At 26.0% G+C, this 22775-nt stretch overlaps 1 protein-coding gene across 1 annotated transcript in view; it reads left to right on the top strand.

The window, feature by feature from the left end:
* The first annotated feature begins 18843 nt into the window (after positions 1 to 18843).
* The window catches only part of LOC111629017 (serine/threonine-protein kinase PLK2-like), a 70297-nt gene continuing 66365 nt past the window's right edge, over positions 18844 to 22775 (top strand). The window contains exons 1-2 of the mRNA XM_023372881.1: positions 18844 to 18974; positions 19754 to 19897. Coding sequence (XP_023228649.1) covers positions 19763 to 19897 — 135 coding nt within the window. The 5' untranslated portion in view covers positions 18844 to 18974; positions 19754 to 19762. The remainder of the gene's footprint in view (positions 18975 to 19753; positions 19898 to 22775) is intronic.

Raw genomic sequence — 22775 nt, forward strand, 5'->3', positions numbered from 1 at the left:
GTTAATCAATCAATCAATTCAATTCAATTTCTGACAAAAACAGAGTGGTTCCTTGCAAAAGATATTTGGTAAACTTCTAGACGTACTGTACTGTACCTTATAATTTATAGAGTTTTCGGATAAATTCAAGACTTAACCGCATCTCTTGATATCTCTCAGGTAATATTTATATTTACGAGTTATACGACTAGCTTTAATGTATATTTTATGTACTGGAAAATGACTGACGTTATGAAATGATACTTTATTTATGATGATAATCATGACAGCCAATACAATTTAGGCTATATCAATTAATCTATTATTCATCCTTCTAAATTCGTGTATTTTTTCATTTCTAGGAATAAAAAATTTGAAGTAATGCTAAAAGAAATTCTAATTTTTAATGCATCAATTTTTATTTTTCATGAATTCAAAATTGTCATAAATACAACCATTTATTGTTATGAAATATAATGGTTTTATATTGTAAAAGCTTGATTTTTATAATTTAAGAGAAGAATATAAATTTATATTTTGCCATTATAAATTATAATTCGGATTGATGAAAATCAATTTTATTTTTTAATGAAAATAGCGTTAGAATGAATTATAATTACTTTTTGATAGAAGAATTTAGTAAAAAGCTATTCCTCTTATAAGCAGAATGTTTGAAAATTAGTTTCTGATGTTAATATAATTAATAAAGAAAACTTTTTTTTCCATTTTTTATTCTTTTTGTCCTGTTGGCCAGTAGCGCGTTATAGCTTTATGGCGACCGTCAAATTTGAATTTAGTGTTCCACGTACAGTACAGTGTTGACTTCAGACATTTTTCTACGAGAGAATTTTTGGAGACAATTTTTTCTTATAAAAGATTGGTTTGGGATCTTCTTTTGGTGGATCCTTAGGCAATTGCTCCTTTTCGCCCATAGGATAACGTGACACTACCGTGGGTAATAAGAGGGCCTTTTAATCATACTGAAGAATAAAATAGATAAAAGTACTTTTAATATAAAAAGTTTTTAATGTTGTTTGTTTCTATTATCTTATTTTATTATTCGTTCACAACGTAAACGATTTTTTTAGATTAATGTCATTACCTCTTGCATCCATTCATCTGTTTATAGGTATCAAAATATGAAATTTTTATAATATACTAACAAATATTACTCACTTCCTATGTATTAATAATTTATTATAATTAAAATGCAAGTTTTCCAATTACGTTATCTCATTTTTGAATTAATAATAAATGTAAACAATATTTTTTTATTGCAATTCCTATACGAATTTTCTATAACAAACGCAGTTTCCTATAAAATGTAAAAAGATTTGAACTTTGTTAATCTAAAGTCTGTATTTTAGTTTAATTAAAATAATTTTTTTTGTTTAGAAAGAATTTAATGACTGTTAATACCAAGATTATGCCGAATTTCTAGAATGTATTTGTTGTTTTACAAACAATTCCTTATTTTCGACTTTCTTAGTTTAATTAAGAATAATCATTTCTAGATAAATGAAGATAACTTTTCTGTAAAAAAAAATAAATAATAAAATATTAGCTTGCTTTTTATCTTAAATTTTATTTTATTTCTCTGATACAATTTGTTATTCACATTAAAGATTAACACCGCAAAATAATTAGAATTAAAGCATTTTTTTGTCATAATTGCTAATAACAATGTTTATTTTAAAAGTAGTTAATACAACTTTCCAATATAATTTTCTACTTTGTAAAACTAATTACAGTTTTTTTAAAAATATAATTTCCTTCATTATTTCATTCAATTCTTCATATTAATTATCCCTAAATATTACATTATTGAAGGGAAAGAAAGTTTTAATTTTTTTTATTAGCATTTACGCTAATAATACGCAAAAACTAGCTAATTACTTGGATTAAAATTTTTTGCAGACTTTACTTTAAGAATTCTTTTCTATTTTAAAATATTGTAAGATGACATACGTACTCATAAGATACTTTTTCATATTCCTTCAAGCATAAGAAATTCATGATGAAGCAAAAAAATGATTATTAGAATTTTGTCTTTTCAGAAGTTGTAAAGGGATTTTCACACCGAAAAACATCATTTTACAACAAACACATTTTCTTTTATGATTTTTCTTTCTATTTTTTTCTTGCGAAGAGAAAGTCGAAAATATTATTCATCAATTTTATATTAGTTTTGAAAAGTTATTGCTTCGAAATGAATTTCATATTTCTTCTATCAAATTTCGCTTCTATTCCCAACATTCAAAAGATGAATAAATTCTTTATGATCTTGGAAACTAAAATATTTTTACAATTTTGAAACTTGGCTGAATTCTCTTTTATTAATACAGGTGATTAATATTTAAGAAATATTTTAAAATATTATCAACTGTAAATTGTTATTCTCTGTTCAAGAAATTAAATTTGAAATTTAATAAAAATAATTATTACGAATTTTGACATTTAAATAATAAGTATGCAGATGAAAAGATTTTCGTAAGAACCGATAGATGCTATGATTATTATAACAATAATTGATTAAGAAAATAAAGTTAGATAAGAGTGTGTATTTTTCTTTTCCTCGTCTAATTAACTTAATTATATAGATAATGTAATAACTAATCTTTTATACATTTGCAGGATTGTCTATGTTTACTCTTATCATTTTATGAGATTTATATATAAATAATTCGTCTTATCAAAAATCTTGTAAAATAAATATATCATTAATTTTGAGAAATATAGACGAGGAAACGATATTTTTATTCTTAAAATACTTTAATATTATAATAATTTAAAAATAAAAATAAATTTAATATAATATAGTCTAGAAATTTATTTTCTATATTTTTGTTTTTATTTTTCAAAAATAAGTTAAACACATCTCAAATATTGTTGACATTGAAAATCAGACTTACCATATTGGGCAAGTGGAGCTTGGTGTAAAGCTTATGTGATTTAGTGCTTGGCAGAAATAGAATAAAATAAATGAATAAATAAATGAAAACTATTCTAATTTAGTTTTAACATTGATATAATTTGTTACCAAAATAAACGAAAAGAAAATAATAAATTTTTCACATTTAAAGTTTTCTTCTTGTTTTCTTTTTCACTCTGCCACTATCAATTGTTTATAGGTTAATACTGAAAATAAAAGCGTAAATATTTCAAGTTTGACAAGAAAAACAATTTAAATTAATTAATAAACTACAATATCAAAATCAAATAATTCAATTTAAAAGGACTGCTTTTATAATTTTCAATATTTATATATAGCTTTCCTGATTACGATAACACTAGACAAAAATATTTGGAAAGTTGGATGGAACCAAAAATCTATAATAATCTTATTTAGTTGAAAGGCTCAAATATATATTCAATGAATCTACAAACATTTAGTTTTATTTTTGTTAGAAATAACATGTTTAATAAATTAATTTTTTTATTTAAAAGGGTCTAGTCTACCGTCTTGGTGGATCCAAATTCGAGTTCAGTCTGAATCTATATAAGTTAATTTATTATGGCAGTATGTTGTTACACCGTTCTTCACCCTTATCCAAGATGATCCCTTTGAAATTCAGATCGACACATAGACTAATGGGCGTATTGTGGTAGACAATATTACCTATAATGTACTAGTTAATCAATCAATCAATTCAATTCAATTTCTGACAAAAACAGAGTGGTTCCTTGCAAANGTATATTAAATCCACATTACTTACTTACTTTTAAATCTTTTAATCTTTTAATCAAACTTTAGAAAATAAGATTCGCCATATCCAGATGCAAACATTCCTTACAAATTCTTAATAACATTAAAATTAAAAAATAAATAAATAAAAATGCTTTTAAACTTTTAATAACTTGTTAAACAATAATAATATTAAGACTAACTTTTTTAAAAATAAAAATTAACAATATTTATAAACTAAAGATATCTTGAAAGTATTACTCAGTGAGCATTTATTTATTATTTATCTATTAAATTAGTTTATTATTATTACATGTATTGCATTGTATAGATATCACTTAATTAACAATTTGCAATGAATCTGACGAGATATAGAATATAATAATAAACTTTATAGTAAGAATACAAAGTGAAAGATCAATATAACAATTTATATATAAAAGACAAACTATATTGATTATTTGTGAGTGGGGGGAATATATTACATATGTATTGAAAGGTTTATATTACTCCTTTGTCTTCTATTCTTACTATAAACTTTATTGTTATATTTTATATTACTTTAGATTTATTGTAAATTATCATTATTATAAAAGCATTTTATAAGATATTTATAGATTACATAATAATCCTATTATTACACAGTATATAAATTCTTTATAAAATAATTTTATTAAATAAAAAGCTATTTTAACAGTTATAATATTTTAATATTATAATTTTGTTTCTAAAATTACACAAGATAAAAAGGTCTGAAAACAATATAAAGCCGACAAAATTGCTTTACATATCTGATGGATTATAAATATTAGAATAAGATCGGAATTAAGATTTGTTCTTGCGTTAAAATAGAAATGATTGTAAATTCCCCATAGCAATGTATAGAATTGCATTCTGTGTACAAATATAATAATCATCCGTTTTCTTTACTCAAGGATAAATTAGAAATCTGATCCTATTTAACCTCAGGTGCTTCCGACATACGAAAGCAGCTTTACTTTAACCTATGAACTAATTCTTAAAATGAATGTTGTTTTTTTTTTCAAAGTCGAAGAATCATTAAACTATTTTAAAGGTATTTTGTAAGAGTTTACTTTTCAAGATATCTTATTGAAGGATAGAATTCCCAAGACAGTATAAATAAGCACATTTCTACTTTTTGGCTTTAAAGTTTTAAATCATATTTGAAGAAAAATAAATAATATATTTAAAATATATATATATATTTTTCTTTTCTTACCTTATAAAAATGAACAAAGAAAAGAAATTAGTTGATTTATTATTTGTCAGACGGTTCATAATTTATTATAAAAGTAAAATTTGCTGACGTCAATCAAACAGTGAAACATTATCAACAAAAGTTGTATAAGTTGTGATTGATTTGTCTGTCAGAAATTTCCAATTTTGTTAATCTTTCTCTTTTGCATGAGTTATTCAATTTAATTTTCAATAACTGTATCAATCATTAAATTCTGTCAATTGACTTCAAGATATTTTTATGAATGAGAAATGATTTCCTTTATTTTATATTGATATAAAACGTTATCGATCAAAAATTTTATGCGTAAAAAAAAAAGATTAAAGGAGAAAAAAATATGAAAGGCGTGATGACTAATTATATTTTACTGCTACTAATTTATTAATAAACATTGTTAGAAACGTTTGAATATTGGATAATAAAATTTGTTAGTAAAACTGAAGAAACGCATTATAAGAGAGAGAGAGAAAACATTAAATTAGATTAAATTTTTTAAAAAAATGTAATTTTCAATTAAATTAATATGAAAACTTAATACGTGTTTAAGTTTTGGATTTTTGAATATTTTTATTATATTTTTATTAAATTCGTTCGTCGCTTTTTTTCTTGATAAATGCGTAATTTAATAAATTAAAACCTAAGTTTATAAAGAAACTTCAACATATTCATTGTTCTTACTTAATCTATAAAAAATAAAAGAATATCGTATTATTTTTTAAAGAAAAATATTCGTGTTGCCTTCATTTTTCTAATAGAACAAAGAGAAAAAGAACAAGAAGAACGGCAGCATAAGAATATTAAGAATATTTTTATTCTTCCACAAATAATAAAAATAATCGCTCCCGAATATTATAATTACATAAAGAAAAATAATATAATATTCAGAAGCGTTTATTTTATTATTTGCAGAAGAACAAAAACATTAAAACACAGCACTACAAGAAACGAAAGCAATTATTTTTATTAATTGTAGATTTGAAGTTTATTTAATTTATTTCCATTTTTTATTATTTTTATGAAAAATTTAATTAAATTAATTTTTAATAAAAGTTTTTTTTTTGTTTGAATTTTTAATCTGAAATTAAAGATAAATAACTAAATAAATTGCTTAAAATTAGAATATTTGTTTGTATGCGTGCGTGTATTATTGCAGAAGAGAAATAACATCACAATACAATACTACAAGAACAAGAGAGATTATTTTTATTATTTCTAGGTTTGATCTTTATCCAATCCATCATTTTTTATATTTATGTATAAAAACGTATAAATGTACCATCTGTTGTATGTTTGCATAGAAGAATAAATTAATGTACTTATTTATACACACGATATACACTACAATTTATATAATAAATTAATGTATACCGTTATTATTTTCGAGCATTTAAAAGTGTAAAAGAACCTTTAAATGTTATTGTGTGTACAGTACGTGTCTACGTGTGCTGTACACACACACATATATAAAGAATAAATAAATATACAATACAAAAAGCTTTAAAATGTTTATTTGTTTTTTAAAAAAATATATAGTAGAAGTTAATATTTTGAAAATTGAGATTTTTAGATGAAGAGTTAATAGAACAGAAGAACAAAATCCGTTTCGTAAGATTCTCTTATGTAAAATAGATAGACTTAAAAAAAATAAATAAATGACTGTAAAAAATTTTCCCTTGTGTAAAGACAAAATACACTAAATTCTCTTCTCACTTTTTTACAAGTAACTGTTTCATTTTTAAATAAATAAATAAAATTCAACACATATAAAGAAATNTGATATCATTTATAACAAAAAGAAAATTCAAAAGATTTGTATGCGTGCGTGTATTATTGCAGAAGAGAAATAACATCACAATACAATACTACAAGAACAAGAGAGATTATTTTTATTATTTCTAGGTTTGATCTTTATCCAATCCATCATTTTTTATATTTATGTATAAAAACGTATAAATGTACCATCTGTTGTATGTTTGCATAGAAGAATAAATTAATGTACTTATTTATACACACGATATACACTACAATTTATATAATAAATTAATGTATACCGTTATTATTTTCGAGCATTTAAAAGTGTAAAAGAACCTTTAAATGTTATTGTGTGTACAGTACGTGTCTACGTGTGCTGTACACACACACATATATAAAGAATAAATAAATATACAATACAAAAAGCTTTAAAATGTTTATTTGTTTTTTAAAAAAANGGAGGATGCTCCAAAATGCGGGGGCTGGAGACAGACAACATGAAAAATCCCTGCGGTTTTCGGCTCAGATTCGAACCCGGATCCTCCAGAATCTAGAATGACGGCCATTGATATTTAACGCTTAAAATTTAAACATCCTACGAATTATTTAATTCCTTTATTTATTTTTTTTTTATTTTCAAAAATGGCGAATTACTACATATTACATTTATATTATTAATTTTTAATCATTTCATTAACATAATGTGAATTGTTAGAATGCTTAAGTTACAAAGTAATTCATTTATATCGTGTTTCGTCGAACAATGAACTACTTTGTCGTAGTTATTATAATTGTTATTGTTTATAAAATAGACAATGGACTAACATACAATGGCTTCGGGAATAGTAATTCCATCCTCACATAAAATTTTAATTAACTAAAATGTCTACAATTGATAGTCAATTATTTATTATAAATTTTGAATTATGTCTCGACATAACATAAAATTCTAAAATAAAAATAAAAAATATATAGAGCTATATATAAATTCAAGAATTTTTTTTATTATTTGAATTCGCATAATTTCGTATTTTTCCATTTTTTAAATTTAGTTCCATATTTTTCTATTGTGGTGTGCAATTCTTTTCTTATTTTCTTCTATCAGAAATTCTGTTTTAGTATCAAATTTTTTATAGACATTGAAGATGCCAGATTTATTCTATATATAAATCGAAAGACAGCAATTTATTTTGAAAAATAAATGAACAGTAATAATAAATTTATTATATTTGAAGAGAATCTTGTTAAGGGGCGTGATAAACTAAGTCTGATATCATTTATAACAAAAAGAAAATTCAAAAGAATATATAAATTAACATCAATTAATTAGCTATAATTTGATATATACCACGAAACTTTTATAATTTATATCTAATTTTATTATTTATAACAGTTAATGTAATTATTAGACTGCAATTTTTAGATTGTAGACCTATACATTCCCACATATGTCTGTTCGTTTGTCGGTCTGTCCTTTGTTAATCTCGAGAACGGAGTTAAATAGATGAAAATCGAACCGGATATGGAAATCTTAAAGACCCGAGATCACTACTAACTATATACGAACTTCCTGTCTGGACCGGAAATCACATGATGATTAAAAATTACAGCTGGTCATTGTGACGATGTCATAATAATATACATTCGCTTTTATAAAATTATATTTTCCGATTAATTTACTTATAAAACGTTGCTAACATTTAATCAAAATATTAATTATAAGCATTCTTTTAGTTTCTCAACGTATATAAGACTATCTTTAATAATTATAAAATTCTTATTTACTGTAATTTGGAAAAAATTTTAATATTAAAACTTAAGTGATAATCGTACGGTTCTGCCTTAGGGAATTTTTACACTTATTTTAATTACGTCTTCTGATGTTATTCATTCTTGGACTTTTGCTAGTTTGACTATGAGGATTTTTAATTTAATGAATTGTCCTGGTGTAACCAGACAATTCATCAAACGATATATTATGGTCATTATTCTGAAATTTGTGGGGGGCCAACCACAGTTTTATGCCTAATGTGTTTCTGTTGAGGTATTTTTAGAGGGTTTCTTATTTATATTTGATGATGTAGAAGGATATGATGTAATTTTTAGACATGGATGGTGAGTTAATTGTTTACTTTTTTGAGATTAAATAATAAAAATTAATATTTTTTTTATTAATTTCTTATGGAAAAAATATCAGTTATAAAAAAATTTTACGAGAATTATTTCCTTGCAACGTTACCAACTTTTTGAACCTTAGCATTTTAAAAAATGACGTCGATTAATTGCTGAATTTTCGAATGTCTAAGTCACGAAATTAAACTTGGAGTTCTTAGCATTAACGTCATCGATAGAAGCTAACTAGAAGATTAATTTTTAGATCTTTTCATCTGGTTAAGAATTATGCCCTCCTATATCAAAATTCGAACATTCTTTTATAATTAAATTCACTAAGAATTTTCATTTTTTAAATATTTTTATTCGTTACAATTCATCAATTTTCGTAAACACGATGATGATGATGAGATGATGATGATGCCAAAAAATAAGAAGTTACTTCTGCTTGTTTCTCTTACTCCATTATTAAATTACTATACAGTATTATAATTCAGAATAATGATTTGAAAGCCTTAAAAAAAACTGGATTTTCTAGGCAAATTTTATAATAATAATGATAATATCTACACCATTATTCACAACTCAAAAAAGATATTCCATTCTGGTATAATAAAAATCCTATATCTAAAATTAGACAAGATACATTACTGGAAGTAAATTACAGCATCTCTACATATTTGAGATATATAATAACAATAATGTAGATGTTATCAAATGTTTTAGAAAGTTTTTATAATGTATTTTAATGTTATTTTTAAAGAAAATGTCAAGTTTCGTAACAAATGGCTTTTATTAAATTAGAAAATTTGGAAAAGGAAAAAAAATTATTTTTTCCTTAACTCGAATTGATTTTGGATGGAAAGTGAATCTTTGAATCGAATCTTTTATGTGTTAACATAAACAAAAATTAAAGATTGTAACCTTATTATATCCTTTCAGTTTCTATTTTCTTCTTATAGACTATAATAAAGAAAGGATTCATTAAAATATCATATCAATTATACATTTATACTAGAGAATTAATTAGATTAGCTTTTATTTGATAACGTATTTGTTTTTTTTGTTCTAAATATATTTAATAATCTAGAAACAAAACGTACATGATAATTAGTCAATGATATTCTAATGAATGAACTGTAAAAAACTTGCTTCTAGACCAGATAACCATTGCTTTGATGCATTGTTTAATACTTAAAGGAAAAAAAACTGTTATATCACAGCATATATTATGTCTGTTAAAATAATATAAAAAAGATTTAGAAAAATAAAACTTTTTAAATCATTTTACTTTAAAATTTAAATATTTTTGTAAATGTTTAATTAGTTTGGCAAAATTATAAATTCAAATTACAAGGTAATTGAAATAACATTTTTCTATACATAAAAATTAAAAATTATTATAAAATAAAGAAATTATTCAACAAAACAAAAGAATTTATGATTACATTTTTGTTTTTAAACTCAACATTTTTTTAAATATAACAAAAATTTTATTTAAAAATAATATATAGGCCTATATATTTTTTTCTATAGATAAATATTTCTTATATAAACACTTTAATAATATAATTTTAGATCTATTTTAAAAGTATATTACACATTATATAGTTTATTAAAATATATATAAGAGTAAAAATGTTATGTTTAAATAAAAGATAATAATAAATTGTCAACAATTTAAGTACATTTTTAAATGTAAGTCAACAAAGAAACATTCAGAATTTTATATATATATATAAAAGAAATTAAATTTCGAAAAAACGATTAACAATGATTGAATACGATATAAACATCTACTTTATTTACCAAATTTTTATAAGAAACTTCACTATTGTTGTCGAGTTATCGTTGTTGAAGTGAGAAAAGAGAAAGAAAGTTCACCTCGGGGATTTGCCCACTGGGCCTGAAACTTATTGACAGAGTGCTTTAGATAAACAGACACGTTCGGTTCTCGATTGGAAAATTGAAGACTAAAATAGAATAAAAATATCCTTTAAAAAAATAAAATAAAAGAATGCATTACCATTTCCGAATCAAAGTATGCGAAATTTCGAAATTCTTCAATCTTTCTTTATGCCCATTCTTATGTTGAAATTTTATCTTTCAATTCGTGAAGAGATTTTTTAAAATGGATCATGTTTAAAAACCATTACAACAATAATTTTTCTATGTATTTTTTAAATAGAATTTTTTAAAAAAATGTTTTGAATTTCAACATCTTTGATTAATTTTTAGTAAAAGCATTGAAATACGATATAAAAAATCTCTCGAATTAAGATATTTTTTCAGGTTTTTCGTTTTAAATAGAGATATTATTCATAGTTCAGTTGATAAATAGACTTATTGAAAAAAGAAAATTAAAATAAAATAAATAATTTTGAAAATGAATAAAAATGTCTTTGAATCACTTTCTTTTTTATATAATGCAATATTATGAAATGCATTTTGTATCATCTTGCTGCTTTTAGAGAGGTGAATGAGTAAAATATTGATTTTTAATTTAAAAGTCATTTATGAAGTCTGAATATCAGAGATTAAATATACTGAAGCAAATATTCGAAAATATTATTACTTTGGTTACTTAGATACAGAGAAAAAGAGATATTTAAACTACATTAAAAATAAAATAATCATTCTGTAACATAATATAAGCTTTAGCAGATTATATTTATTTATAAGAGTACCGACTATAATCTAATTATTGAATTACAAGTCTGTAAAAATAATTAATTTTTCTTTATAATAACCAAAGAATTAATTAAAATTACATTATAGTGAAAACAGTCACAATTTAATTTTTTTAATTAGGTTCACAAGTAAGTATTAATGATACATAATGAATTAACAATCGTTCTGTGAGTAATTTAAAATTATAAAAGTTATTCGAAACCAGAATATTGTTTAAATTACAATCAAATAAAGATTTATAATTACTTTTTAAAGTTGTCCATTTGTATTTGCTAAATGTGTACTTACTTTTTAAAATTTTATAAATATTTACGACAAAATAACGTAAATAATTGAGGAGGATATTGTAAAAGTATGTGATTTTCTTCTTGATTTTTCTCTCGTAACTTATTTAAAGAATATACCCACGTAGAAAAAAAATAAAAAGGAATTGGCGATATTTTCACGCTGAAAAATGATAAATATGTAGCATTATTTTATCATTACAAAACTGGGATAATTTTGTTAATTTTTCACATTTCCTTCCTTTAAAGTATACATGTTAAGCTATTTGTTATAAGTTACTCGTTTATTTTCCTCTTTATCATATCTTATGTAAGAATTTTGGATAAAATAAAGCGTGTATTTTTTTTCTCCTCCAGATTTTCCTTATATATTGACAGAGATATATTTGCCTTGGCCTATATTTGATAGCAGAAAGTTTATTTTAGGATTTCGCAAAAGAAAAAAAAAATGATGCTTTTAGTGTACTTATAATTTGTAATATTTTTATTTAAAAAAATGTATTAAATCTATAATTATCTACGATACATAAAACTAAAATTTAATTTTTTTAAAATTATAAAATAAAATTAAGGAAGTAATATAATATAGATAAAAGAAAGGGATTGATAAATTTGTAAGTTTTTCTAGCTTTTTTTTTATGTATTAAAAATGTAATGATTTATTAAATTGTAATTTTATAGTTTTTTAATCTCAATTTTACAAGTAAAAGGAAAGAAAAGGCTTTATTTATTATCCATAGCGTCAGATTAAGGAAATTTGGACCATAAGCAAAACTAACCATCTAAAACATTTTGTTTATTACACTTATTACTATGTTCTCTGTACATATATTAAATATACAGATTGACTTACGGCTTCTGTAAGATCTGGGTCCTAAGTCTGGCTCTGGTTATCCAAAAGAAAAAAGGAAAGAGTAGTTAATTTATTCGGAGATATACGAAAATTGTAACATCTGTATAGAGAATAGCAATAAGTTACTTCTTTTATTCAGTTCGCATTATATATATATATGGAAATCTTTCTATGAAATTTAAATTTTTATGTATTTTATGTATTATTTTTGAATTTCGCAAAAAAAATGATTTTTCGGTACGGTTACAAATAATATTTTTTATTTAAAAAAGCATTAATTCTATAATGCTTTTTTAAAATTAATCTACGTACCATGTTTCATATACCATAGATTAATGGAGCATTAATCTATGGTACATAAAACTAAAATTTAATTTTAAATATTAAAGTTATAATACGAAGTAAAGGTATCGCCAGTTGTACAGCTTCTACGGATCCCATTTACTTGGTACGTCTTTAGAATATACGATTTAATGTACAAGTTATTCTAGTGAATATAAATTAAATAATACAATTTATATATAAAGAGGAAGAGATTGATGATTTTCTTGTAATTTTTTCTAACATTTTTTATATAGGCCATTTTTTATATATAATATTTTTTATATTGTAATTGTAGCATCTGTACAGAGAATATATATATAGAAGGAAGCGAAATTTATTCAATTTTAAATCTTATGTATATAGAAATCTTAGTAAGAAATTTGAATTTTTATGTATTTTAATTTTACTTGAATAGGAACAGGAATGAATGTAACCTAGTTCAACTTATAGAACTTCCATTTAGTTTATGTCTGTTGTTTTTATGTAATATTCTTTTTAATCTCAAAGCCAATAACATAAGAAGTATATGAAGGAAATTCATTAAAAAAATATATTATGAATTTTAAAGTAGATTTATATTTAAAAAATCAAATTTAAATATTTTCTTCATTATAAAGATTTATTTGTTTATGATATTAAAACGTGAAATGTTCTTATTAACAAACCAATTATGTATAAAAATAAATATGTATCAAATACAAAACATCAAAGTTAAATAAAAAATGTAATTTATCAAAATTAAAAATGAAAATATTGATAAAAAAATTCAATAAAAATAATTGATGAAAATTAACTTTAAAATTACCTCTTTAAGTAGAATAAAATTAGTTTGTTGTTTGGAAATTACGTAATTGGTGCAATTTTCCTCCTTTTTTTTTATTTTTAAATTATATCATAGACATAGTTTTTCTTTTTATAGATAAATTGCAACCAGAATATTTTCTGGTTAAGATATGCTAAATTTAGTTTGTAATTTAATTTTAAAATTTAATTTAAATGCTGTATGTAAATAAGATAAAAACAAATGAATATAATGTATTTTTCCTGTTAAAAAAATATTAACTACATAAATTCAGCGACGGTTTTACGTTTTAGGTAGACAAACATAGACTTATTTAGTCCTCTCATGCAAATTTATATAATGTAAACTTTAATATTATAAGATCTGTGACCCTAACTAGAAATAGGTTACATACATTAGACAAAGACATTATTCACAAATATATATTTGTGTTTGTATAAAAAATATCCTAAATTGCCTATGTCTAGATTGTCTATGCTTCGAATTAAAGTAATATAAGTTGCAAAATTGTAGACCTATAAATTTCCGCTGTCGTCCGTCCGTCTGTTTGTCCTTCTTTATTCTCGAGAATGGAGATAGATACATGAAAGTTAAGATAAGATATAGAAAGCTTAGAGACACAAGACTCTAATTAACTATATAAAAACTTAAATTATAAACCAGAAGTCATGTTATTTCAATTCGAAAATGTTCCCCTACAAGGTGTTACATGACCGGCACGACTCTATTGTTAAAGGGAAAGTATGATTTACAGGGGCAAGATACTACTAATTTGAGATGGATCGCATATATTTTAAATTAAATAAATTAAAAATATGATTAAAAATTACAGCCCGGCATTGTGACGATGTCACANTATTAGAAGAGTACTCTTTTAAAATTCTATCTAATATACTTTCCTTAAAAGTTAAGAAACGAAAGCAAAAGAAGGTTTTGACAGCATTACAATGCCTAAAACTTTCTTAACCTTCTAGAGATTTGTCTCTGCTGCTTTCAACTCAATCTTCTTCCAAGAGCTCAAATGTAAAGGGCCAATTTATTATCCAGAGATAGACCCACTTAGATAAGAGAAGCTTTGATTCTTTTGTCGAGTATAATTTAAAAAAAAAATCCTCTATCTTCATTTATCTCTTCTGACTGACACAAGCTTAAATTATAATTTAAAACCTCGCAACAATTTATTGTTTTCTCATAGGTACGTTTCTTACTTCGGTATTTAAACGTAGTTAAAATTAAATAAAGAATCGAGCAAAATAAACAAATCAAACAATACGAAATTTACCCGAAGATAATTTTTAAATAATTAATAAACATTAAAGTTTAGGAGTAAGTTTACAATGTTATTAATATCGAATTTATCAAAAACAAGAAAAAAAAACACCAAAGAATTGCTAAACTCCAAACAAAAAAAAAATAAATAAATGAATAAAAGATGAATATCTGTACATTTATTTTCGAATAAAATATTTCGAAAATATTATTTTACTCCTCACTACTACATAATATCAATAAACCTGGAATATAAATAAAAGTTTACATTTTCCAGCGGAATCAAATTTCATTCAAATATATATTATTTTCTACGTGAAAGAGACGAAAAAAAAAGAAAGAAAATGATGAAGTAAACTAGTTTATTATTACGAGGAAGAAGAGAAAGAAAATTTCACTTTCTAAGTTTTAAATTTATTTTTACGAGATGAAAAAAATAAAAAAATAAATGTTATCATAGAGGACGAGACAAAGATAATTGAGAGAGCGAATTATGAAAGGAGGAACGAAAGAGCTATCGTACTTCTGTATGTATCGACTTTAATAGTAAATATCGATAAAGACGTACGCTTTGTGACGTCACAGAGTGGAAGCGATAGGCACAGGCGGTGAATGACAACGCTCCCTTTCTACTTTACCCACCCTTGCAGTAAAGTGGGATGTTTCCCAAGTGCCCGTCGACATCCGGTAGGAGCTCAGAGCCAGTCATATGTTTGTTGTCTTGTTGGATGCGTGGTTATGGACCCAAAACCGTGTTGCTGTATGTAGAAGCGCTTGTTGCTTGTCATCCAGGTGAGACTTTCTTAACCTTTTCCTCCTTAGTTTCCGATTAGTTATTCGGTGGGTGTGTCGTTACTTCTTTAATTTGATGAGTAGATTCGCTTGTGGACTGAAGTTTACGGGACTCTGACCTCTTTCTCGCCTTAAAATTTAAAGAGCGCAGGTGTTGTTGAGGGTTCGCGAGGCGTCATTTAGACGAAAGGAGATAAAGTTATCTAACGATTATCTCTCCATACACAAAGGAAGGTAAACATGTAAGGACCTGTTCGAGTCGGTTAAAGCTAATTCCCGAATTTTTGGTTTAAGTTTAGTTTTTCTTTTGTAACAACGAATAGGAAATAAAGGGGAAGAGACAATGATTCACTTCATTAGTTTGATTAGGATAAATTTCTTTTTACTCTTTTTTTCTATGTAATATTCTTCTATATTTTAATTTTAGATAAGATTTTGTATTTAATTATAACAAAAAAAAACTTTTTTAAGTGTATTAAGTATTCTAACATTAAAATAATTATGTTGTGTAAATTGGCACGTTTTATAATGAACGTCTTATTTGCAGATAATTATGGGAGTTTAATGATTGAAACGAAAGCAAATTCTGAAGACAGAAATAAAATAAAAATATATAAATCAAGAAACTTCACTAAAATTGTTTAATAATTTCGATAATATCAATAGAAAACCAGATTTCATGATTCTAGAACGTGTTTAATTTGCATTAAGACTGGACAGTAATCTTGACAAGTGTATAGGCTATACACTGCATATCTGTTCAAGATTAATGTCCAGTACTATAGGCTACATATAGGAACATTCAGAAAGAAGCAAAGGGGACACATTTCACGTTCTCCAAAAAAAACCTTTTTTTCTGAAATGTAAAAAAAAATATACAATATATAAATTACATAGCTTATATGGGTATAAGTAACTTGGATTTAACTAAAAAATTAACACACTATATTTAATATATAAAAAATATATTTATGGAAAGACCTCCTTTCCGGTGACCTGTTACGACAATAGCCGAATGCCCTATTGTATATATTAGCATATATACAGTATATGCTAATATACTGTATATTAGCATATATACAGTATATGCTAATATACTGTATATCCAGGCAGAGTTGTCCAGGTATCCAGAAACAGAGGGGGTATATATATGCCACCTCTGCTTCTTCCTTAATGTGCCTGTATACTACTGTACAATACATTAGTTTTGAACAGATATACGATGTATAGGCTTACATGTACACCTTTTCAAGACCATTGTTCAGTTCTTGTAGTAGTGTTCATCTATACTATAGTTACAGTTATATTATATAGCCAAACATCTATACAACACTTCCTAAATAGCACAACTCTCAAAGTGCCAATGTGCCAATGAATACTTATGAACGAATTGAACGAATCTTCCCCATAAATATTATAGAATTCTTTTTATGTACATCTCATTGTGTACGGTACATAATTTTTATTACTTGAGAGATTTCGGTTTAGCGTTACGCTCGATTTAGTACCAATTTCAGAAGCGGGCAAGCCTCTGAAATTGGAACTAAATCGAGCTTTGAGTGTAATTATAGTTAACTATAGTTATATTTATAGATTTAGTAGCCATATAGGTTTATCTATACAACCTGTTAACATTTTATCAATTAAACATTGAACTAATCAGAGTTGTGTTAATAGAATTTTCATTCAATTATGTAAAAGGAAATTTCAAATAATTATTAAAGATAATCTACAAAGTTTTAAAATTAATTAAAAATATTATAACTTCTAATTATAATTAAATCAATCTATTTACACGTAGAGTCTGTTCTCTCTTTACCGCACGTTTGATAAATTCAACAATTACCAATTATCTGAGATTAGAAATGATAGATAAAATAATATTAAATTAAAATATACACAATAAATATTGAATTTATTTAATTTTTTAAATAGATTTTAATATTTTTAAGCATTATAAATATATATTATTAGAAGAGTACTCTTTTAAAATTCTATCTAATATACTTTCCTTAAAAGTTAAGAAACGAAAGCAAAAGAAGGTTTTGACAGCATTACAATGCCTAAAACTTTCTTAACCTTCTAGAGATTTGTCTCTGCTGCTTTCAACTCAATCTTCTTCCAAGAGCTCAAATGTAAAGGGCCAATTTATTATCCAGAGATAGACCCACTTAGATAAGAGAAGCTTTGATTCTTTTGTCGAGTATAATTTAAAAAAAAAATCCTCTATCTTCATTTATCTCTTCTGACTGACACAAGCTTAAATTATAATTTAAAACCTCGCAACAATTTATTGTTTTCTCATAGGTACGTTTCTTACTTCGGTATTTAAACGTAGTTAAAATTAAATAAAGAATCGAGCAAAATAAACAAATCAAACAATACGAAATTTACCCGAAGATAATTTTTAAATAATTAATAAACATTAAAGTTTAGGAGTAAGTTTACAATGTTATTAATATCGAATTTATCAAAAACAAGAAAAAAAAACACCAAAGAATTGCTAAACTCCAAACAAAAAAAAAATAAATAAATGAATAAAAGATGAATATCTGTACATTTATTTTCGAATAAAATATTTCGAAAATATTATTTTACTCCTCACTACTACATAATATCAATAAACCTGGAATATAAATAAAAGTTTACATTTTCCAGCGGAATCAAATTTCATTCAAATATATATTATTTTCTACGTGAAAGAGACGAAAAAAAAAGAAAGAAAATGATGAAGTAAACTAGTTTATTATTACGAGGAAGAAGAGAAAGAAAATTTCACTTTCTAAGTTTTAAATTTATTTTTACGAGATGAAAAAAATAAAAAAATAAATGTTATCATAGAGGACGAGACAAAGATAATTGAGAGAGCGAATTATGAAAGGAGGAACGAAAGAGCTATCGTACTTCTGTATGTATCGACTTTAATAGTAAATATCGATAAAGACGTACGCTTTGTGACGTCACAGAGTGGAAGCGATAGGCACAGGCGGTGAATGACAACGCTCCCTTTCTACTTTACCCACCCTTGCAGTAAAGTGGGATGTTTCCCAAGTGCCCGTCGACATCCGGTAGGAGCTCAGAGCCAGTCATATGTTTGTTGTCTTGTTGGATGCGTGGTTATGGACCCAAAACCGTGTTGCTGTATGTAGAAGCGCTTGTTGCTTGTCATCCAGGTGAGACTTTCTTAACCTTTTCCTCCTTAGTTTCCGATTAGTTATTCGGTGGGTGTGTCGTTACTTCTTTAATTTGATGAGTAGATTCGCTTGTGGACTGAAGTTTACGGGACTCTGACCTCTTTCTCGCCTTAAAATTTAAAGAGCGCAGGTGTTGTTGAGGGTTCGCGAGGCGTCATTTAGACGAAAGGAGATAAAGTTATCTAACGATTATCTCTCCTTACACAAAGGAAGGTAAACATGTAAGGACCTGTTCGAGTCGGTTAAAGCTAATTCCCGAATTTTTGGTTTAAGTTTAGTTTTTCTTTTGTAACAACGAATAGGAAATAAAGGGGAAGAGACAATGATTCACTTCATTAGTTTGATTAGGATAAATTTCTTTTTACTCTTTTTTTCTATGTATATGATTACATTAGCGTAGAAAAGTATATTTTATTGAATAAGGAAGTTTTTATTTACTTCCTACTCTTTTAGCTTTTGTAAATGAATGTCAGTGACGAGTTATCCATGACGATGCGACGTGTGTAGCGACGCGCGGCGCGTATATTCTTATGCTTGAATTCGTTTCCTAAATAAACGGTAGAATAAACGCCTTACGGTACAGATGTTGCTCGATTATAATGTTAATATATTAAAATTTTTTATATATTTAAGTTCGTAAGGTAAAGGTGTATCGAATCGTGATGGGTCGCCAAGTTACGCCATCCTTTGCGACGCGAATGCCCAGACAGCGAGGAAGATTTACTGCTTTACTTCCTTCATCTCTTCACTTGTTTCAGGTTTTCGAGATGAATACCACTATAGGGAGGTTGGAAAGTAGCGTTAGAAAGTTGGCGTTAAATAATAATAATATCGAGTTGCCGGAATATATAGTGGATCCCGGTTCGAAAACCACATATTTGAAAGGAAAGTTCCTGGGAAAGGTAAGTTCCTTTTTCTTTAAATTTAAAATGGAATTCGATTTTTCGAAAGCTTGAATTTTTTTTTCTCCTTACAAAGTTCACTACTCAGCTATACGCATTTTCCGATATTTCTGTTTTTTAAAAGATTTATTCGGAGGAAGTTTGATTTCTTTCTTAAGTAAAGCATAAATATTAAAATGGAATCGGATTTTTTATCATGCGAATTGGCATTTGTTTAACTCGACTCGAAGAAAGGGAGATAGTGAGATGCAATATAGGTGAATTCTATCTTTAATGTTGTCTTGATCCTTCTTTAATGTGTTGCCTTTCTCGCTAGATCTGCCCGAATCTGGTATTCCTTTCCCTAGTATAGAAAATACGATATCCAACTGAGACATCCAACTGAGAACTTACATTTGATAAGTAAGTTCTGAAGAAGAATCGTATTGAAATATCCAACTAAAACCTTCATATGATTACTTTTATTACTAGTCCAGCACGGTTTAACGATTTATAAAAGCATGAGTTGGCTAATTTATAGCATCCTTTGTCATTTTTGCTTCGTACGTTGACTTTAAATTCAAATTGTGTCGTTCATTAGCATTCGTTTTAAGAACTTTTCTTCTTTACAACGTCGTAGTTTCGTCTAGGGAGAGAGAAACTATTGAACTTTACCCCTGCCAAGATCTGGTTCTGGTAAAATGACAGTAGCCCATAAATACAGTAATTGTATTTGTGTCGCTAGAAAGCTTTTTCCTGGTTGGAATGATGAGTAATGGAGTTGACGTGTGTATCTTCTTCATAAATAGAAGGTTCGATATTTTCTCTTTCAGACTTTTTGTTTGGATAAGAGAAGATTAATATAAACACAAGCAGATCGGAAGCGCTTAATAACAGCATTCTACTGTCTGACAGAGTTGTAGTTGATTGACGAATTAATGACGACAAATTAATCTTCCGCTACCTTTACAAAGATGACATTATAGTAATTCTGCTTGTCCCAAGAGCTACGTTAACTCTGATGATATGGCGTTAATGTGTCTCGAATGCAAATTGATGTAAAATTTTCTTTTTAATACATTTTAACGGAGTGCCTACTGTATAATAGTTCCTCTTTTCTCTTACTAATTTCAGCATTAATGATATTATTATTATTATAAGTTTATCATTAGTTACTATGATATTATTTATCAATATCAAATTGATGATGATGATGAACATTAAAGAAAAGGATTTCTATTAAAGATAACACTTAAATTACTCTCTCAGAAATTGTATTAGCATAAAAACTTGTCTTTATTCCACTACTTCCCAATAATATAATAATAATTAGGCTACTTAACTGCCATAACGTATCTCTACAAACTCTCGATCAATGACTTTATTCTTAGTTTTAGATTCCACAGAGAAGCGGTTGGTAATTTGTATCTTTTATAATCCTTTTGCTAAAGTTTCCCGCTCGATGAAATTTGAATGGTTAAAATTATAATATGTAAAACTAATGTAGGTCTAGTTATGATAATCTCATTCGGGAATTAAATTAGAGTAGATTCTCCTTAATTTATACGAGGCTTTGCATCACTTAGAATTTCAAGCAAATATTCGTTTCTACAGTAATATTGATGTAGTAATAATCGGATTAAAATGAATATTATTAGGCAGAAACATGCCGATCGATTTTTCCTCTTCAGGGATATTCCGGGGTTTTCTCTATTAAATTTTCTCGCGATTGTTTGATGATCATTTTTTTCCTCTCTAGCTTAGTGCACTGCAAATAATTTATTAAATTTATTTATCCTCTTCCTAATTCGTTATGTAAACTAATACTTGCCTTATATGTGAAATGGTAAGAAAATTGAATATAGGTATATAATAATGAGATGCGAGAAGAATTTAAAGCCTTCCTATAAATATTTTGGCGGTTTAAAATGCTTAAATGAATGAATATATATACATTTGTCCATTTACACAGAAGTGAATTGGAATTTAATCTTATTTATTTTATGGATATGTCATGTTTCACTCCTCTTACATTTAGAAACATTGCGAAGGATGTTTAATCAGTAGCGTGTTATTTAATCCGAATTGTTACAGTTCCTTTCCAGTCATGTGATTTACATTGCGTGCTTTCATTGAAATGTATTTATCACGCCATAATGTTTCATTAAATTGTTCACATAGCTGTGCACATAGCCCAAAACGTCAAGGAACCGCCGTTCGAATGTCATGCATCAATAATTCTTTAGGTTTGTTGTAGGAATTGCACCTTCCACGATAGAATTTCATGTGAAATACGATAAGCAGATGTTAACATTTTCAATGTTAAAAAGTTAATGGTGCTTATGTAACCTTTGACGATACTTCTATCACCTGACTATAAAAAGTTCCGTGTTTACATTCGTTAGATAATTCAAAGATAGCTAATCGCATCAAAACGAACTGAATAATGCGATTGGACCAGGGATGTTCAAGCGGAACAATCGTATTTACATTATCGATTATATTGAGATAAAATTGCTGGCGTGACTTTTAAGAAAATTATTAATTCGGAGAAATTTGCTTAATTTCTAAGCAGAAATCTTCGATTTTTGTTATTAAATAAGCGCAGTTTCGTAAAAGAGGGAGATCCGTAAGCAAAGCGTGACGTTTCCTCTTCTACAAACAAAAGACGAAAAGGTAAGCAAGGACGTTCAGGTGTAAACCGGTGTCCTTGCCATCCACTTTACTATAGCCTACTCGAATTTTCTTTCCCCATTTTAGTTCTTCTTTATTCAGTTAAAGATAGAACTTTCTTGCAGCCAACACAAAAATAGTTAAACACACTTTATAAAATGAATTTAATACAGTACTTTTAATAATAGTTGTCCCGCTTTTGTTTCTGACCGCCATTTATTTGTAA

This window comes from Centruroides sculpturatus, unplaced genomic scaffold, assembly GCF_000671375.1.
Source record: "Centruroides sculpturatus isolate CEXI.00-Female unplaced genomic scaffold, Cexi_2.0 scaffold601, whole genome shotgun sequence".
Classification (NCBI taxonomy): domain Eukaryota; kingdom Metazoa; phylum Arthropoda; class Arachnida; order Scorpiones; family Buthidae; genus Centruroides; species Centruroides sculpturatus.